General features: G+C 35.0%; 1 protein-coding gene across 5 annotated transcripts; it reads left to right on the top strand.

Moving 5' to 3' along the window:
- Positions 1–1,370: 1,370 nt before the first annotated feature.
- On the top strand, positions 1,371–13,111 carry LOC141829461 (3-isopropylmalate dehydratase large subunit, chloroplastic). Of its 5 annotated transcripts, none has more exons than XM_074716931.1 (17): positions 1,371–1,480; positions 1,650–1,801; positions 1,916–1,982; positions 2,064–2,186; positions 2,276–2,446; positions 3,877–4,029; positions 4,113–4,181; positions 4,263–4,379; positions 5,832–5,906; positions 6,032–6,109; positions 6,177–6,272; positions 6,473–6,522; positions 6,805–6,859; positions 7,028–7,159; positions 12,335–12,382; positions 12,463–12,621; positions 12,721–13,111. In XM_074716931.1, exons 3-17 carry the CDS (start codon positions 1,935–1,937, stop codon positions 12,859–12,861), a joined length of 1,515 nt encoding a protein of 504 aa, XP_074573032.1. In that variant the 5' UTR covers positions 1,371–1,480; positions 1,650–1,801; positions 1,916–1,934; the 3' UTR covers positions 12,862–13,111. The 5 variants fall into 5 exon arrangements, with proteins under 5 accessions (XP_074573032.1, XP_074573037.1, XP_074573033.1 ...); XM_074716936.1 differs by having other exon boundaries at positions 2,067–2,186; XM_074716932.1 differs by having other exon boundaries at positions 1,656–1,801.
- The last annotated feature ends 93 nt before the right edge of the window (positions 13,112–13,204 follow it).

Here is a 13,204-nt window from a genome sequence, read left to right on the forward strand (position 1 = left end):
CCTTTAAACTTAAAAAAAATACCCTTTAAATTTATATCATCAAAATAATCTCTTAAGATGTAAAATAAAATTATGAGCAATAATATGTAACATAAAAAATTTAATATGAAATCAACATGACACACTTAACTACATGCCTGTGAGTCCCACTGTATAGATGTGGGATCTACTGTATGCAGTGTGTCATGTTTATTTTATGTTAGATTTTTTTATGCTATATATCATTTCTTTACTTTAAAATTATATACACTAAATTTAATATTCAAGATTTTGTCTTGGGACTATCTTTATTCATTCAGAATATTTAATATAATTAACAGCTAACTTAATCTTTTGTGTTGCCATTCTCACTCTGGCTGACTACTTTTATTATTATTTAGTTATTAGATTTCTTAAAAGAGACAGCTTGAACGGGAATCCTTTGATGTTACGAAGTTCACAGAAAAAGAAAGCAGTTTGGTCGACTAATTAAATCCTTTTTAATTGATCTGTTATGCAAATTTAAACTTTAAATTTACCTGTTACAGTGTTACTTATGCATTCTAGTTGTTAATAAAAGTGTTGTAATTTTTATTTGGCTAAACCGTTATAATTGCTGGATATTTATTTTTGCCATTCTTAGGAAAATCAGCCTCACAATTTGATGGAGGTTTTTGGGTCGGGTACGGATTATCGGGTTGGATACGGGTTGTTGGTCAACTTGAGTGGATCGTTCTAGGGTTTCGGCTGGCTAACTTCGGAGCGGATCTACCGGTTCCAACCGTCTCGGAATCCGTAAACATGTGGGCGTCGTGGCAAGCGACCTACACGCCGCCATTCTGCTTCCAGGGGCGGAGCTATTAGTTGACCAAAGGCCATGGCCCAGTCTTAGGACTCGGTAAAAAAAATCCGATGATCCACCGTCTTCTCCTCCCACAGTCCCACAGTCGTGATCGTCGTGGGACTGCGGAGCAGACGGTGGCAACGATGCTAGAGACAGCATCAAAGGCATTCGTCTTCGTGAAAGACACCCATTTGCTTCTAGATTTTCCATGCGCTTTTGAAATCGCCGTCTCTTTTCCGGAACCCAGTGAGATTCCGTCCGATGAACTCTGGAACCCTGCAAAACTTTCTTTAATAATATTAAACTTAAATTATTTTTTATTTTTAAAAATTCTAACTCGATTTTATTTTATTTTGATTATTAATTATTAGAATTAGTGAAGATTAAAGCATTTTGGTATTTATGCAATTCATTATTAGCTTAATTTTATTGATCTTATTGAAATAAATTGAAATCGAATTAAATGATTGAATTAAAACTAAATAAAAAATATAAAAATAATTTGATTTATCACTGGCGCATGATAAGGGTATTCTCCGCCGCTAGGGTTCGCAATCCCACCTCTGATTCCTCTTCCATCTCCGACGAGCGGTGCTTCAAGCTCCCGCTACAGCTCGAGCGGTTCCTATCTCTTCGTTGCTTGCAAGTACTTCTCCGGTGAGTCATTTTTCTGGCTTAGGTGTCTCTTCCTTATCGAATTCCACTTTGTTGTTGTTGTTTTTTTCTTCTCGCACGAAGCATGCTCTACACTTTTCTCTTGTTTCCTTTCCTTTTTTGTGTATTTTTCTTTTAGTGTAAGGTTTTCTTATGGATGTGTGCGAGGAAGCTCCAGAGTCTTCTCGCTTGCTAGCGTAACGTTTTAAAAAAAAATTGACCCACCCTTCAGAAGAATCCTGGCTCCGCCCCTGCTGCTTCCCTTTCATTGATTCAGCTGATCGCTTTCTCGGATCCATTCATTCCGCCGCTGAAATCATCCCGGTGAAGTGTTTTTCTTTTCGTCTTCAAAGAATATTGCTTTACTTGTTATTGCGTTTTGCCGATTGATTCTGAGTTAGTATTCCTAGATAATTTTTTTTTGTTTGCTGGAAGCAGAAAATTTTGATCTTTGAAGATGGCGTCGCTGCTTAATGCTTCCAACTCTGCGATTTTTGGAGCAAAGGTAATTTTTTTTCACAGGCTTAAGTAGCATACTGGTGCGAATTGCCATATATATGATATTATTACTTTTTCTTCGATATAGAAGGAAATATGCCTTGCGCCGTGCTCTTCGATAGCTCATCGTTCGCGAAGGCACTCCTTGAACAGAGTTCTTGCTGTTATGGCGCCGGCACAATCTCCCCGATCTCCGTCGGCCAGCGGTTCAGTTGGGGATTCGTTTCTTACTCTTGAGTTCTTCTAATGCTCTTTTTCTCTGTGATAAGATTTCTTATTTCGTTACATTCGTCTATTCAGGTTAAGCATGCAATGACAATGACGGAGAAGATCCTTGCGCGAGCATCAGAGAAGTCGCATTTGGAACCTGGAGAAAATGTTTGGGTGAATGTTGATGTCTTGATGACTCATGATGTCTGTGGCCCTGGGACGATTGGGATCTTTAAGAAAGAATTTGGTCAGAATGCACAGGTAAGATGACTTGTAATTTGTTTGGTATTTTATATTCTCTTAATTTTCCCAAAAGCCGTATGCTTGTGACAGTATCACGTATGCTTGTGACGACTGCTCTTATTGTGCCGATTCTTTCTTTTGAGTAATATATCTAGTAATACCCAGTGATTCCTTAATATAGTTATATTGATGCATTCCAATATAACTATGTTGCTTACTTCCTTAACCATAGACGTAAGCCTCTTTGAATTTTGTATCGACTTAACTCTTCCATTTTTTATTTGAGCTGTAGAACAAGAAAACCAAAATAAATTAATAGAAGTTACTAACTAGAAAAGGGATGTTCTATTTTGCTGTTTGGTAGGGAAAGAAATGATAATATAAGATCTCATTCCATGATAATTTGTTGTCATGCTGGTTTTTTTAAGCCATGAAACTACCAGAGGATCCATTCTACCAAAATTATACTTAGCAGTTGCATTCAGTTTGTTGTACTATATTATTCTATCCTAATTGTAAATTGTGCCGTGCGAAGTTACCATAAATAGAAGTATTTAAATATCAGGAAGTTGATCTAATGAAATTTTTTGTTGTCATGTTCCTTGTAAAATCATTCAACATTTTTTGTTGTCATTCACCCTCAGCAAAGGTCGTAGTACATTGTACAGCGACAAGGGAGGAAAGTTGTTATTGGATTAGGCTGATTTTGAACATTGACATGAATGGCTATGCCCATCTTATTTACAAGCGTTCAAAGAAATGATTTCCTTCATCTCCCAGGATCCCTGGTCCATTTTCTCGACAGAAGATGCCTGATATTAACACAGGTGTCTTTTTTTTCCCCTTCACTTAATCTCATTGAGAGGAGAGCCCATAAGAGAACTCCTACCTACATACTATATTTAAAATGAATAGTTTATTAATTGAATCTGTTATACTTAAAACAGAACCTAGAGCAACAAATCTTGAGGCGACAGAGTTTGTTGACCTGACATCTTTTGCCTGTAAAACATTCAGCATGCAGTATGCTTGATTCCTTGGTAACAAGGATCCTGTCAATTTATTATCAAGTCCATAGGAATGTTATCCTTCTTTTCTTAACAATCTTTGTTATAATCTAGTGTATGATTTGGAACAAATATGAATACATTGGCAAATAGTGGATGGCAGCAAACTACTAGAAATTGCAGAATTTCAGGTTAACAATTTTTGCTTTTTTATACAATTATTTCAGTAGCTACTAATAATGCTTTAAAGTTTCCAAGTTTCAGTTTTTCATTATATGGTTCTCAAAATGTATAGTGTAGATTTTGGAAGTGTAACTTTTTGTTTCACTTTATGTTCGATGATAACTCGGGGATTGTATTCATTGCTTGATTCTTCATTTACCTATTTGTGATGACATGTATCCTCTCACTTTTTAACATTGGTTGAATTGTCAATCTCAGGTTTGGGATCGTGAAAAGATCGTTATAATACCAGATCACTACATATTTACTAGTGATGAACGTGCAAACAGAAATGTGGATATCTTGCGGGACTTTTGCTTGGAGCAGAATATTAAATATTTTTATGATATCATAGATCTAAGTAACTTTAAGGTCTAGCTATCTTGAATTTGTTGAATCTCAACTCTTCGCCACTAAGCTTGCTCCTATGTTTATACTTCTCTTTAAACATACAGGCTAATCCAGATTATAAGGGTGTGTGTCACATTGCACTTGCACAAGAGGGCCATTGCAGGCCTGGAGAGGTGCGTATTAATTTTGGATATTCATCCAATGTGCAGTTGGCAATATGTTTCTATCTGCTCTAAAAATCATTAGATTCACAGGTTTTACTTGGCACAGACTCCCACACATGTAATGCTGGTGCTTTTGGGCAATTTGCTACTGGAATTGGTAATACTGATGCAGGTTTTGTGATGGGAACTGGGAAACTTCTGCTGAAGGTCTCAAAACTCTTTTACTAGATGAACATATTTGTATTCAGAAATTATACTTAACGTTACCCAGTGTATCTATTTTCTACTTTGAATAGAAGCTACAGGTTATAGGAACTATGATAATAGGGTAGTAGGATTTAGTATTAATGCTCACTTATGCAAACAATTCTCCTACTTTGGTTCAACATCATGATATAGTGTAGTATTTTATTTTATTTCTGTTATTTTTAAAAAAAGATTGTTTATAATTATTAGGAATTTGTTAGAATTTTAAGACAACCAACTTATATTTTTACAAAGAATATGTTAGGTCGTTCTATTTCTAGCTTATAAAAGTGGTTAGGATCTCATGTTATTGATAAATGTTCGGCATAATTATTTTATTTTTGTGAGTTCAAATTTTTTGATGACATGTTTAGTTCATGTTGCGTCAATCGATATCTGAGTTGAATTCTTCGTTTGGTCTCCGGTGTGAGTTTCTCCTTTCTGTTCGCATCCCTAAACCCCTTCCTTTCATCCCTTCCACTCTCATGTGACATGGAGCTTGACATCTGAAGTTGGCTTGCCTCCGCAGCGCCAAATCCTAGTTGAGCCACCATGCACTTGTGTGACCCTGCTTGGTTTTCGTCATTGCATGTTGTTCACAATCTTGTTGTTGTTCCCCTTTGAATAACTTGCCTTGTCGTCGACATTTCTTCCGCACGACAGCGCTTGCTACTGATGCCCTGTGCACCCACATGCTTTCAGAGATAGCATCGCACATATGTGTGACCCCACCCTTGTTCCCCCTCTGGCCTCTTGTAGATCCATGATGCTGATTGGTACGCACTAAATTTCAATGGTAGCCGAACTTGATGTAAGATATCTTTATTTTATTTAAAGAAAAGCATAAACTAAGTATTTGATGATTAATATTGTGTCTGCAAACATAGTATTTATCTTGTTAATAAGCCTTTAAGTATATTTGTTATTTGATTAATAGGTGAATATTTTGTCAAGCCTAATTCGGCTATATCTGTATAAAGATAAGATAAAATTTCAAATATAACTCTAGGAAGCATTGATTATGTAAATAAGCATATATGTTAAGGATGCATAGATTTATGATTTCTTTGACCTTGGTCAACCACCACTGTTGACCTATCATGAGTAAGTTTGGTCATGAGCATGATCATAACGCCAAGGGTTCACGAACTTCGTGCATAAATGTCAGAGCTGATCTTGGTTATGTATATATTTACCTTGTTACACAAGAGTTGTCATTTGAAATAAATACAAACAAGCTGTATTCAAACATAACACTGAGTTCTTTTATAGATGCTGTCTGGTTAAATTCTTGCATAGTGTTGCTCATCTAGACAATGTTGGTTTGCCTTAGTACTTTTCCTTATATTAACAATGAAATTAATTGCTTAATAATTCCTTGACATTAGCTTGTTATTGACTACTTAATTTCAGGTTCCTCCTACTTTGAGGTTTGTACTGGATGGAGAAATGCCAAACTACTTACTTGCCAAGGATTTAATTTTACAAGTAAGTTAAATTACTTTGCATCTTGATATGTCCACGTCTGTTGTTATTTTCGTCCTAGCAATAGTTGAGATATGTTTTCCCTTTTCCCCTTGTTTGTTCTTTTGAACCTTCTTATTGATGTCCAGATAATTGGCGAAATAACTGTTGCTGGTGCAACATATAAATCAATGGAATTCGTTGGATCTACTGTTCAAGGACTAAATGTAAGTCCTACTTCACATAGTCTTAAGAGATTTTGGGTGGAAGTGATGGATTTTTTTTCTCGTCAAGATGGAGGAAAGGATGACATTGTGCAACATGGTTGTTGAAGCTGGCGGTAAGAACGGGGTTGTACCTGCTGATGAAGTTACATTCAAGTATCTTGAGGTTCTGAAGTTTACTCCTCTTTATGCTCAATGTTTCAAGTTAACTACATAATTGCTATTAGCGAGTTGATTGTGAATTGTTTTTTGGATTTTGTTCTTTGATATATATATATATAGCACTGCTATCTTATTCAAGTTCTGCAAGTTCAAAATCATTTTCTTGAATGATAATTTTCCACTCACTCGTTATTAACTTCACAGGATAAAACTTCCAAGAACTTTGAGCCAGTATACAGTGATGACAATGCCAGGTGATTATTAATTTAAGTTTGTTAACATATTGGTCTTATTTTGTCCTTTGAAACATGACGCTCCATAACTTTTTTTCCACACATTGTATTACTATAAAACCAATCACCAGATATATTCTTTTATCGGTTCATTTAAGCTCTGTCTTGACCTTAAAGGTTCCAGTGACTTAATTTGTGTCTGCGATTTCTGTATTTTAGGTTAATTTAAAACGTGGATCACATTAGTTTGATGCTGTAAGATATTTAAAATCTGGTAACTGATACGTCCAAATGTGTTCACAGATTTATTCAAGAATATAGAATTGATGTCTCCAAGTTGGAACCATTGGTTGCAAAGGTGTGTAGTTGATGTACTGAATTGTTCATTTTCTTTGTTTGTTACTCATGGTTAATTTAGATGTTGATTTTGAATCTTCTCACAACAGAATTTTATTACTTTTGTAGTGTTAATTCATCATTCTCTCAGCCTGCTAACCATTCTTGACCTTGTGCTGCTAATATCCAGCCACATTCTCCTGATAATCGTGCTTTAGCAAGAGAATGCAAGGATGTGAAAATTGATAGAGTCTACATCGGCTCTTGCACAGGCGGAAAGACAGAGGATTTCCTAGCCGCGGCTAAAGTGTTCCTAGCTTCAGTAAGGCCCTTTATATTTTGTTTAGCTTCTCTATTTCATTTAGATCCATGAAAAGTGCCATTTAACAAAATGCTAAAGTTGTCTCTCCGTGCCATAGATCACATATTCGTGTAATTTTTTTTAATGTGATGGTTATTTTGGAATTTGGATGGGTGGAAGTCAAAATGACTTGTGTCTGAGTTCCATCAACTTCATAGAAATCCAGCTAAATAACTCTGAAATCTGACTCGAGTAAACTATCCTATGCGTGAAAGATGACCAATAAATTGCACAAGCTGCTTGCTGTACCTTTTGATTTGCATGTAAACTCATACTATAATGTTAAAGGAGCTGTTTTTTATTCAAAAATTCTAAATTGATGTTTCTGCTGCATAACTGTCTATTTATTTCCCTTCAGTTAGAAAACTTGTCAACCCCGCCAAAGCCGGTCCCAAGCTTGGTTGAAAAAGGACGAGGGTTGCGCATTAGGTTGCCAGCCAACATAGACTTACAAATATTCAATGAATGGATCCATCAAACTATTGTGCTAATGTTAGGATGTTTACCGTAAGAAACGCGTTGTAGGGTCCGATTGTAACGTCTTGGCAAGAATTGCTACATCTCCATGAGAACTCGGGTGTAGTGTTAAATATGCAAGAGTTTTCATACCATAGGTTAGGTAAGAACAAATATTATAGAAAATCTAATTGTTTAAGGTTTAGAATATGAAATCTAGGAACACTCACTGATAAAATAGTGGAAGTAGTGGATACGATGATTAGGAGAAGAATTAATATTTTATGTGTACAAGAGACAAAATGGATAGGAGAGAAGACAAAGATGATAGAGAATTCAGATTTTAAGTTATGGTATACATGAAAAAGTAAAATAAGAAATGGAATAAGTATTGTTGTCGATAATTCACTAAACGATGAAGTAGTAGTAGTTAAAAAGGAGGATAGGATTATAATTCTTAAGATAGTGATGACAAAAGAAACTATTAATATAATTAGCATATATGCAACTCAAGTAGGATTAGATGAACATACCAAATCTATATTTTGGGACGACCTAGATGAGGTATTACAAAATATTCTGTCAATCGAAATGATTTTAATAGGAGGAGATCTAAATAAGCATGTAGAAGTGAAAAATGAGGAATATGATAGGGTGCATGGGGTTATTATGAGTTTGGAACAAGAAATGAAGAAGAAAAAATTATATTGGATTTTGCAATATCATATGACCTTATACTAGCTAATACGTTTTTAAAGAAAAGTGAAGAACACTTGGTTACATTTAAAAGTGGAAATAATAAATTATAAATTAACTTTCTTATGGTTAGGAAGAAGGATAAAAAGATTTGTAAAGATTACAAGGTCATCCCTCGAGAAAACTTAACTACCTTAATATAGGTTAGTAGTGTTGGATATACGCCTCAAGCATAGTATCAATAGAAGGAAAATATGTACGACTCCTAAAATTAAAAGATGGAAAACAAAACATATTTAAGTAGAGGATAAGAGTACAAGTAATAGGAGAAATATATGGAGACTCGAATACGACATGAGATAAGATGGTATCAAAGTTGAAAATAGTAACCAAGAGTGTACTTGGTGAATCAAATGGACGTGTATTACCGAAGTAAAGAATCTTAGTGGTGGAATGAGAAAATGAAAGAAAAACGAAGAGTCTATAATGTATCATATACTTGTAAGAACGAGGAAAATTTTAAAAAATATACAGTAGTCAAGAAAAATATCAAGAAAGCAGTGAATGAAGCTAAGAATGAAACTTTTGAACATTTATATCGAAAATTAAATACAAGGAAAGAAGCATTTACAAAATAGCTAAAGCGAAAGAGAGGAAGACGAAGATCTTATTCAAATAAGATGTATTAAGATAAATGCAATAGAATACTAAAGAGCGATGGAAGATATATTTTCATCAACTATTTAATGAAGGTTTAGGTGATCAACTTAACTTAGGTAATTTAAATAAGTCAAATGAGTATAGAAATTTAAATTTTTATTGTAGAATTTAAACTTCAGAAGTAGAATAAACTTTAAATGGGATGCAAAATAGAAAAATAGTTGGACAAGATGATGTTCCAATAGAGATATGGAAGTGCATAGGGAAATAAAGTATTGAATAACTTATAAAGTTATTCAATCTGATATTAAAAATTAAAAAAATATTTGATCAGTGGAGGATAAGTACTCTAATTCCCTTATATAAGAATAAAAGAGATATACAAAATTGTGCAAACTATGTGAGTATTAAACTAATGAGTTATACAATAAAACTTTAGGAAAGAGACTAAGAAAAAAAGTATAGGGAATTGAAAATCAATTTGGATTTATGCCTGAAAGGTCGACAATAGAAGTTATACATCTTCTCAAACGATTAATTGAAAAGTATAGGAAACAGAAACAAATCTTACATATGGTATTCATCGACCTAGAAAAAGCTTATGATAGAGTCCTCAAGGGAAATTATATGGAGAATTCTAGAAAAGAGAGGTGTTAGCATAACATATTGAACTAATTAAAGATATGTATGAGAATGTAATAATAAAAGTGAAGACTTCAGACGGATTAACTGAAGCTTTCCTCATAAAGATATGGTTACATCAAGGATCAACTCTAAGTTCTTATTTTTTTACAATAATCATGGATGAACTCACTGGACACATCAAAGATATAGTATCATAGTGTATATTATTTGTAGATGATATTGTTTTGGTGGATGAGACACATGAAGGAGTAAATGGTAAACTCGAATATTGGTGGAAAATGCTAGACGTGAAATGTTTTAGGTTTAGTAGCATAAAGATAAAATATATAGAATTTAAGTTTAGTGATCTGATCCGATTTCCTCGATCTTATCCGAGCTGAGTCTTCTCGATAGGGGCGCCTGGAAGCAGAATAGGGGTGTCTGGACTGTCTAGATGCCTGGAAATCTTTAGGGCGCTTGGATCCAGTTGACTCAGGTTTGACTTATTTCTAGGCGCCTGGATCCAGTTGACTCAGGTTTGACTTGAGTTGACCTCATACTTGATTCGGCTGCCTCTATTTGCTTCACTTATGCTTTCTCCATCTTACTTCCAGCTCCTGGTTCCTGCAAAACAAACATACAAACACGCAAGCAACCTAAGTCTTACCCTGTGGGTCTAACTTTGGATTTCCAATGAAATCCTGGATTAGACTGACGCATACTGTTTCCACACTAGGAACGCATCCTTACCCATTCCACTCGGGAGAATTTACCTGCCAATCAAGTCCTCTAAACTTGTTGAATTTCCCGTTTAGCCTTGATACTCGGCTCCCAGGATTTGTTGCTAGGCCTACTGGTCCACTTGAATATTAGACATAATGAGACAATTGTTAAAATAAGAAATGATGAGTTATCTGTAACTGAGAGTTTTAAATATTTAGGATCATTTCTACAAAAGGATAGAGGGATTGAGAAGGATGTTTTATATAGAATACAAGCGAGATGGTTGAAATAGAGGAAAACGTCAGATTTTTTTGTGATCGTAAAGTACCTCTAAGACTTAAAGGAAAGTTTTACAAAACGACGGTTAGATCTGGTATGTTATATGAAGCTGAATGTTAGGCTATGACTCGAGCGCATGAGCAGAAGATGAAAGTTGCATAGATGAGGATGTTAAGGTGGATGTGCGGACATACAAGGATGGACAAGATAAGAAATGAAAATATTAGAGATAAAGTCGGGATTGCACATATTGAGAGAAAATTCAGGAGACACGTTTAAGATGGTACGGATATATACATAGATGACCAATAGATGCTTCAGTTAGACGATGTGAAATTATGACAAATATTCACATCAAACAACGAAGAGGAAGATAAAAAAAGACTTGATTAGTAACAATAAAATAAAATAAAATTTATTTAAATATAAGTGATGATATAGTAGGTGACAAAGTGCAATGTCGTAGAAGGATCTATATAGCCGACCTCATAGTTAAAAGTTGATTGTTGTTGTAGAAAACTCATTATCTTTCATTTACAAAATGGCTAAAGTTTTATAGTGGAATCAAAATCCATTGGTATTACTTCAGCTGCGGATGTTTGTTAATCATTAACTCATTGTCGATCGTTAATAGCCAATGAATTATGAATATGTAGATTGGAGAAAGCAAAACAGACTTTGGGATAGATAAGGCCTTCATTTATTTACAAACCACAAACTTATGTTCTAAAATGAGCTTCTTGGAATTGTTGTTGTGGCTAATTGTCCACAGTATTCTACCATATTTTATTTTTCCTTCTAGAAACTAGTTAGCAGGTAAACTAAGATATAGAAATTTTTTGGAAAAAATCTTTCAAAAAATCATCTGATGAAAATCATATTGACATAACAAATATACATATTGGGACAACCTTTTACTAGAAGTTCCTTTCAAGTACCAAGCATGATGACTGAAGAAAATGGTGATATTGTTTGATATTTACATCTAGTATCTGTAATAATTTCTGGTTTTATTTTACGGGACTGGATAGCAATGGAAAAAACAAAAAAATTGAAGCTTTTGCCCAAAGAGATGATGACTACTGCTTGCTAGCAATATTAAGTCTGATGGAATGTTTGATCAACTTCCTATTTGTAATATTTACAATAGATAGCATTTAACACCGATCGTTTGGCATTTGTTGGATATATGAAACAGAGCTCTCTATTGTTCTTGCACAACAAAAATGTTTCTTTTTTTCAGTTAGAGCCTCAGAAATTTTATTGATGACAATGGATATGGTGTTTTACATGAATAATTTTATTTGGAGTCAGGATTTATCGCCTTGATTTATTATTGAGATACTGGGAATGCTAATTTATGATGTGAAGAAATTTTTTTTGCTTGGACCTTAAAAGATCAAATATTTCTGCCTTGCAAATCATGATCCACTCTGAAACTGAAGCACATTTTTTTTTTGTAATGAGATAACTTGTTTAAGTTTTCCACAAAAAAAAAAAAGAGGATAGCCTGCCAAGAAAAATGCTTTGAAAATAGTGATTTACAGGTGGATAATATTTCAAAACTTTTCAGCATATAATTCTCTTGTAGTATTTCTGCTTCGAATATCTCCAGATATCAGAATTCATGCAGCTGAGCTAGATTGCATTCTTTGTGAAAACCTTAATCTGTTATGTCATTTTCATGCTTATTACCAGGGAAAAAGGGTTAAAGTTCCAACATTTCTCGTTCCTGCCACACAAAAGGTAGCATGAGTGCACCAATCAAGATTAGGACTCACGTTAACAAAGGCTCACCGAGTTGCCTATCCTTTAAACTTCTGCAGGTATGGATGGATATTTATAGCCTCCCTGTACCTGGATCTGGTGGGAAGACTTGCTCTCAGATATTTGAGGAAGCCGGCTGTGATACCCCAACTAGTCCAAGTTGCGGAGCTTGCTTGGGCGGTCCACGAGATACATATGCTCGGATGAACGATCCACAGGTAAGTTGTTGCCATAACAACCTCAAGTTTCATGTTGATTCATGCCCGGGAAGGAGGTTCTTATGATTTCCAACCTGTTCCTGGTTGTGCTTCATGCAGGTTTGTGTATCCACCACGAACAGAAATTTCCCCGGCAGAATGGGCCACAAGGAAGGGCAGATATATCTGGCTTCGCCGTATACAGCTGCAGCTTCGGCTTTGACTGGATACGTCAGTGATCCTAGAGATTTTCTCATGTAGAAAGGGGGAATAAATCCATGCCTGTTGAATGTCTTCACAGGAAATTGGTTTCAGATTACGTTTTGGGTCGTGTCTTATGTGACTCGTACAATGCCTCCCTGTTTAACAATATAGAAACAGCGGTCTGCTAAGAATAAGCTTTGAGGGAAATCTTTGACCTTGAAGTTTTTGGGATTGGTTTGTTAGATACCTTATGCTGTCTGAGGTTTTTAAAGATTTGTAGGTTTGCGTTGCTACCTATTTCAGTTTCCATTGATGCGTCTGTTTGGTGATAAATCGAGCACCAGCAATAGTGCCACAGTAGGATATTCAGGTTGTCATCTAGGTACCTGCGGTTTGATCC

Source organism: Curcuma longa, chromosome 5 (assembly GCF_044706935.1).
Source record: "Curcuma longa cultivar G26 ecotype Majalengka, Jawa Barat chromosome 5, ITB_CL_G26_1.1, whole genome shotgun sequence".
Classification (NCBI taxonomy): domain Eukaryota; kingdom Viridiplantae; phylum Streptophyta; class Magnoliopsida; order Zingiberales; family Zingiberaceae; genus Curcuma; species Curcuma longa.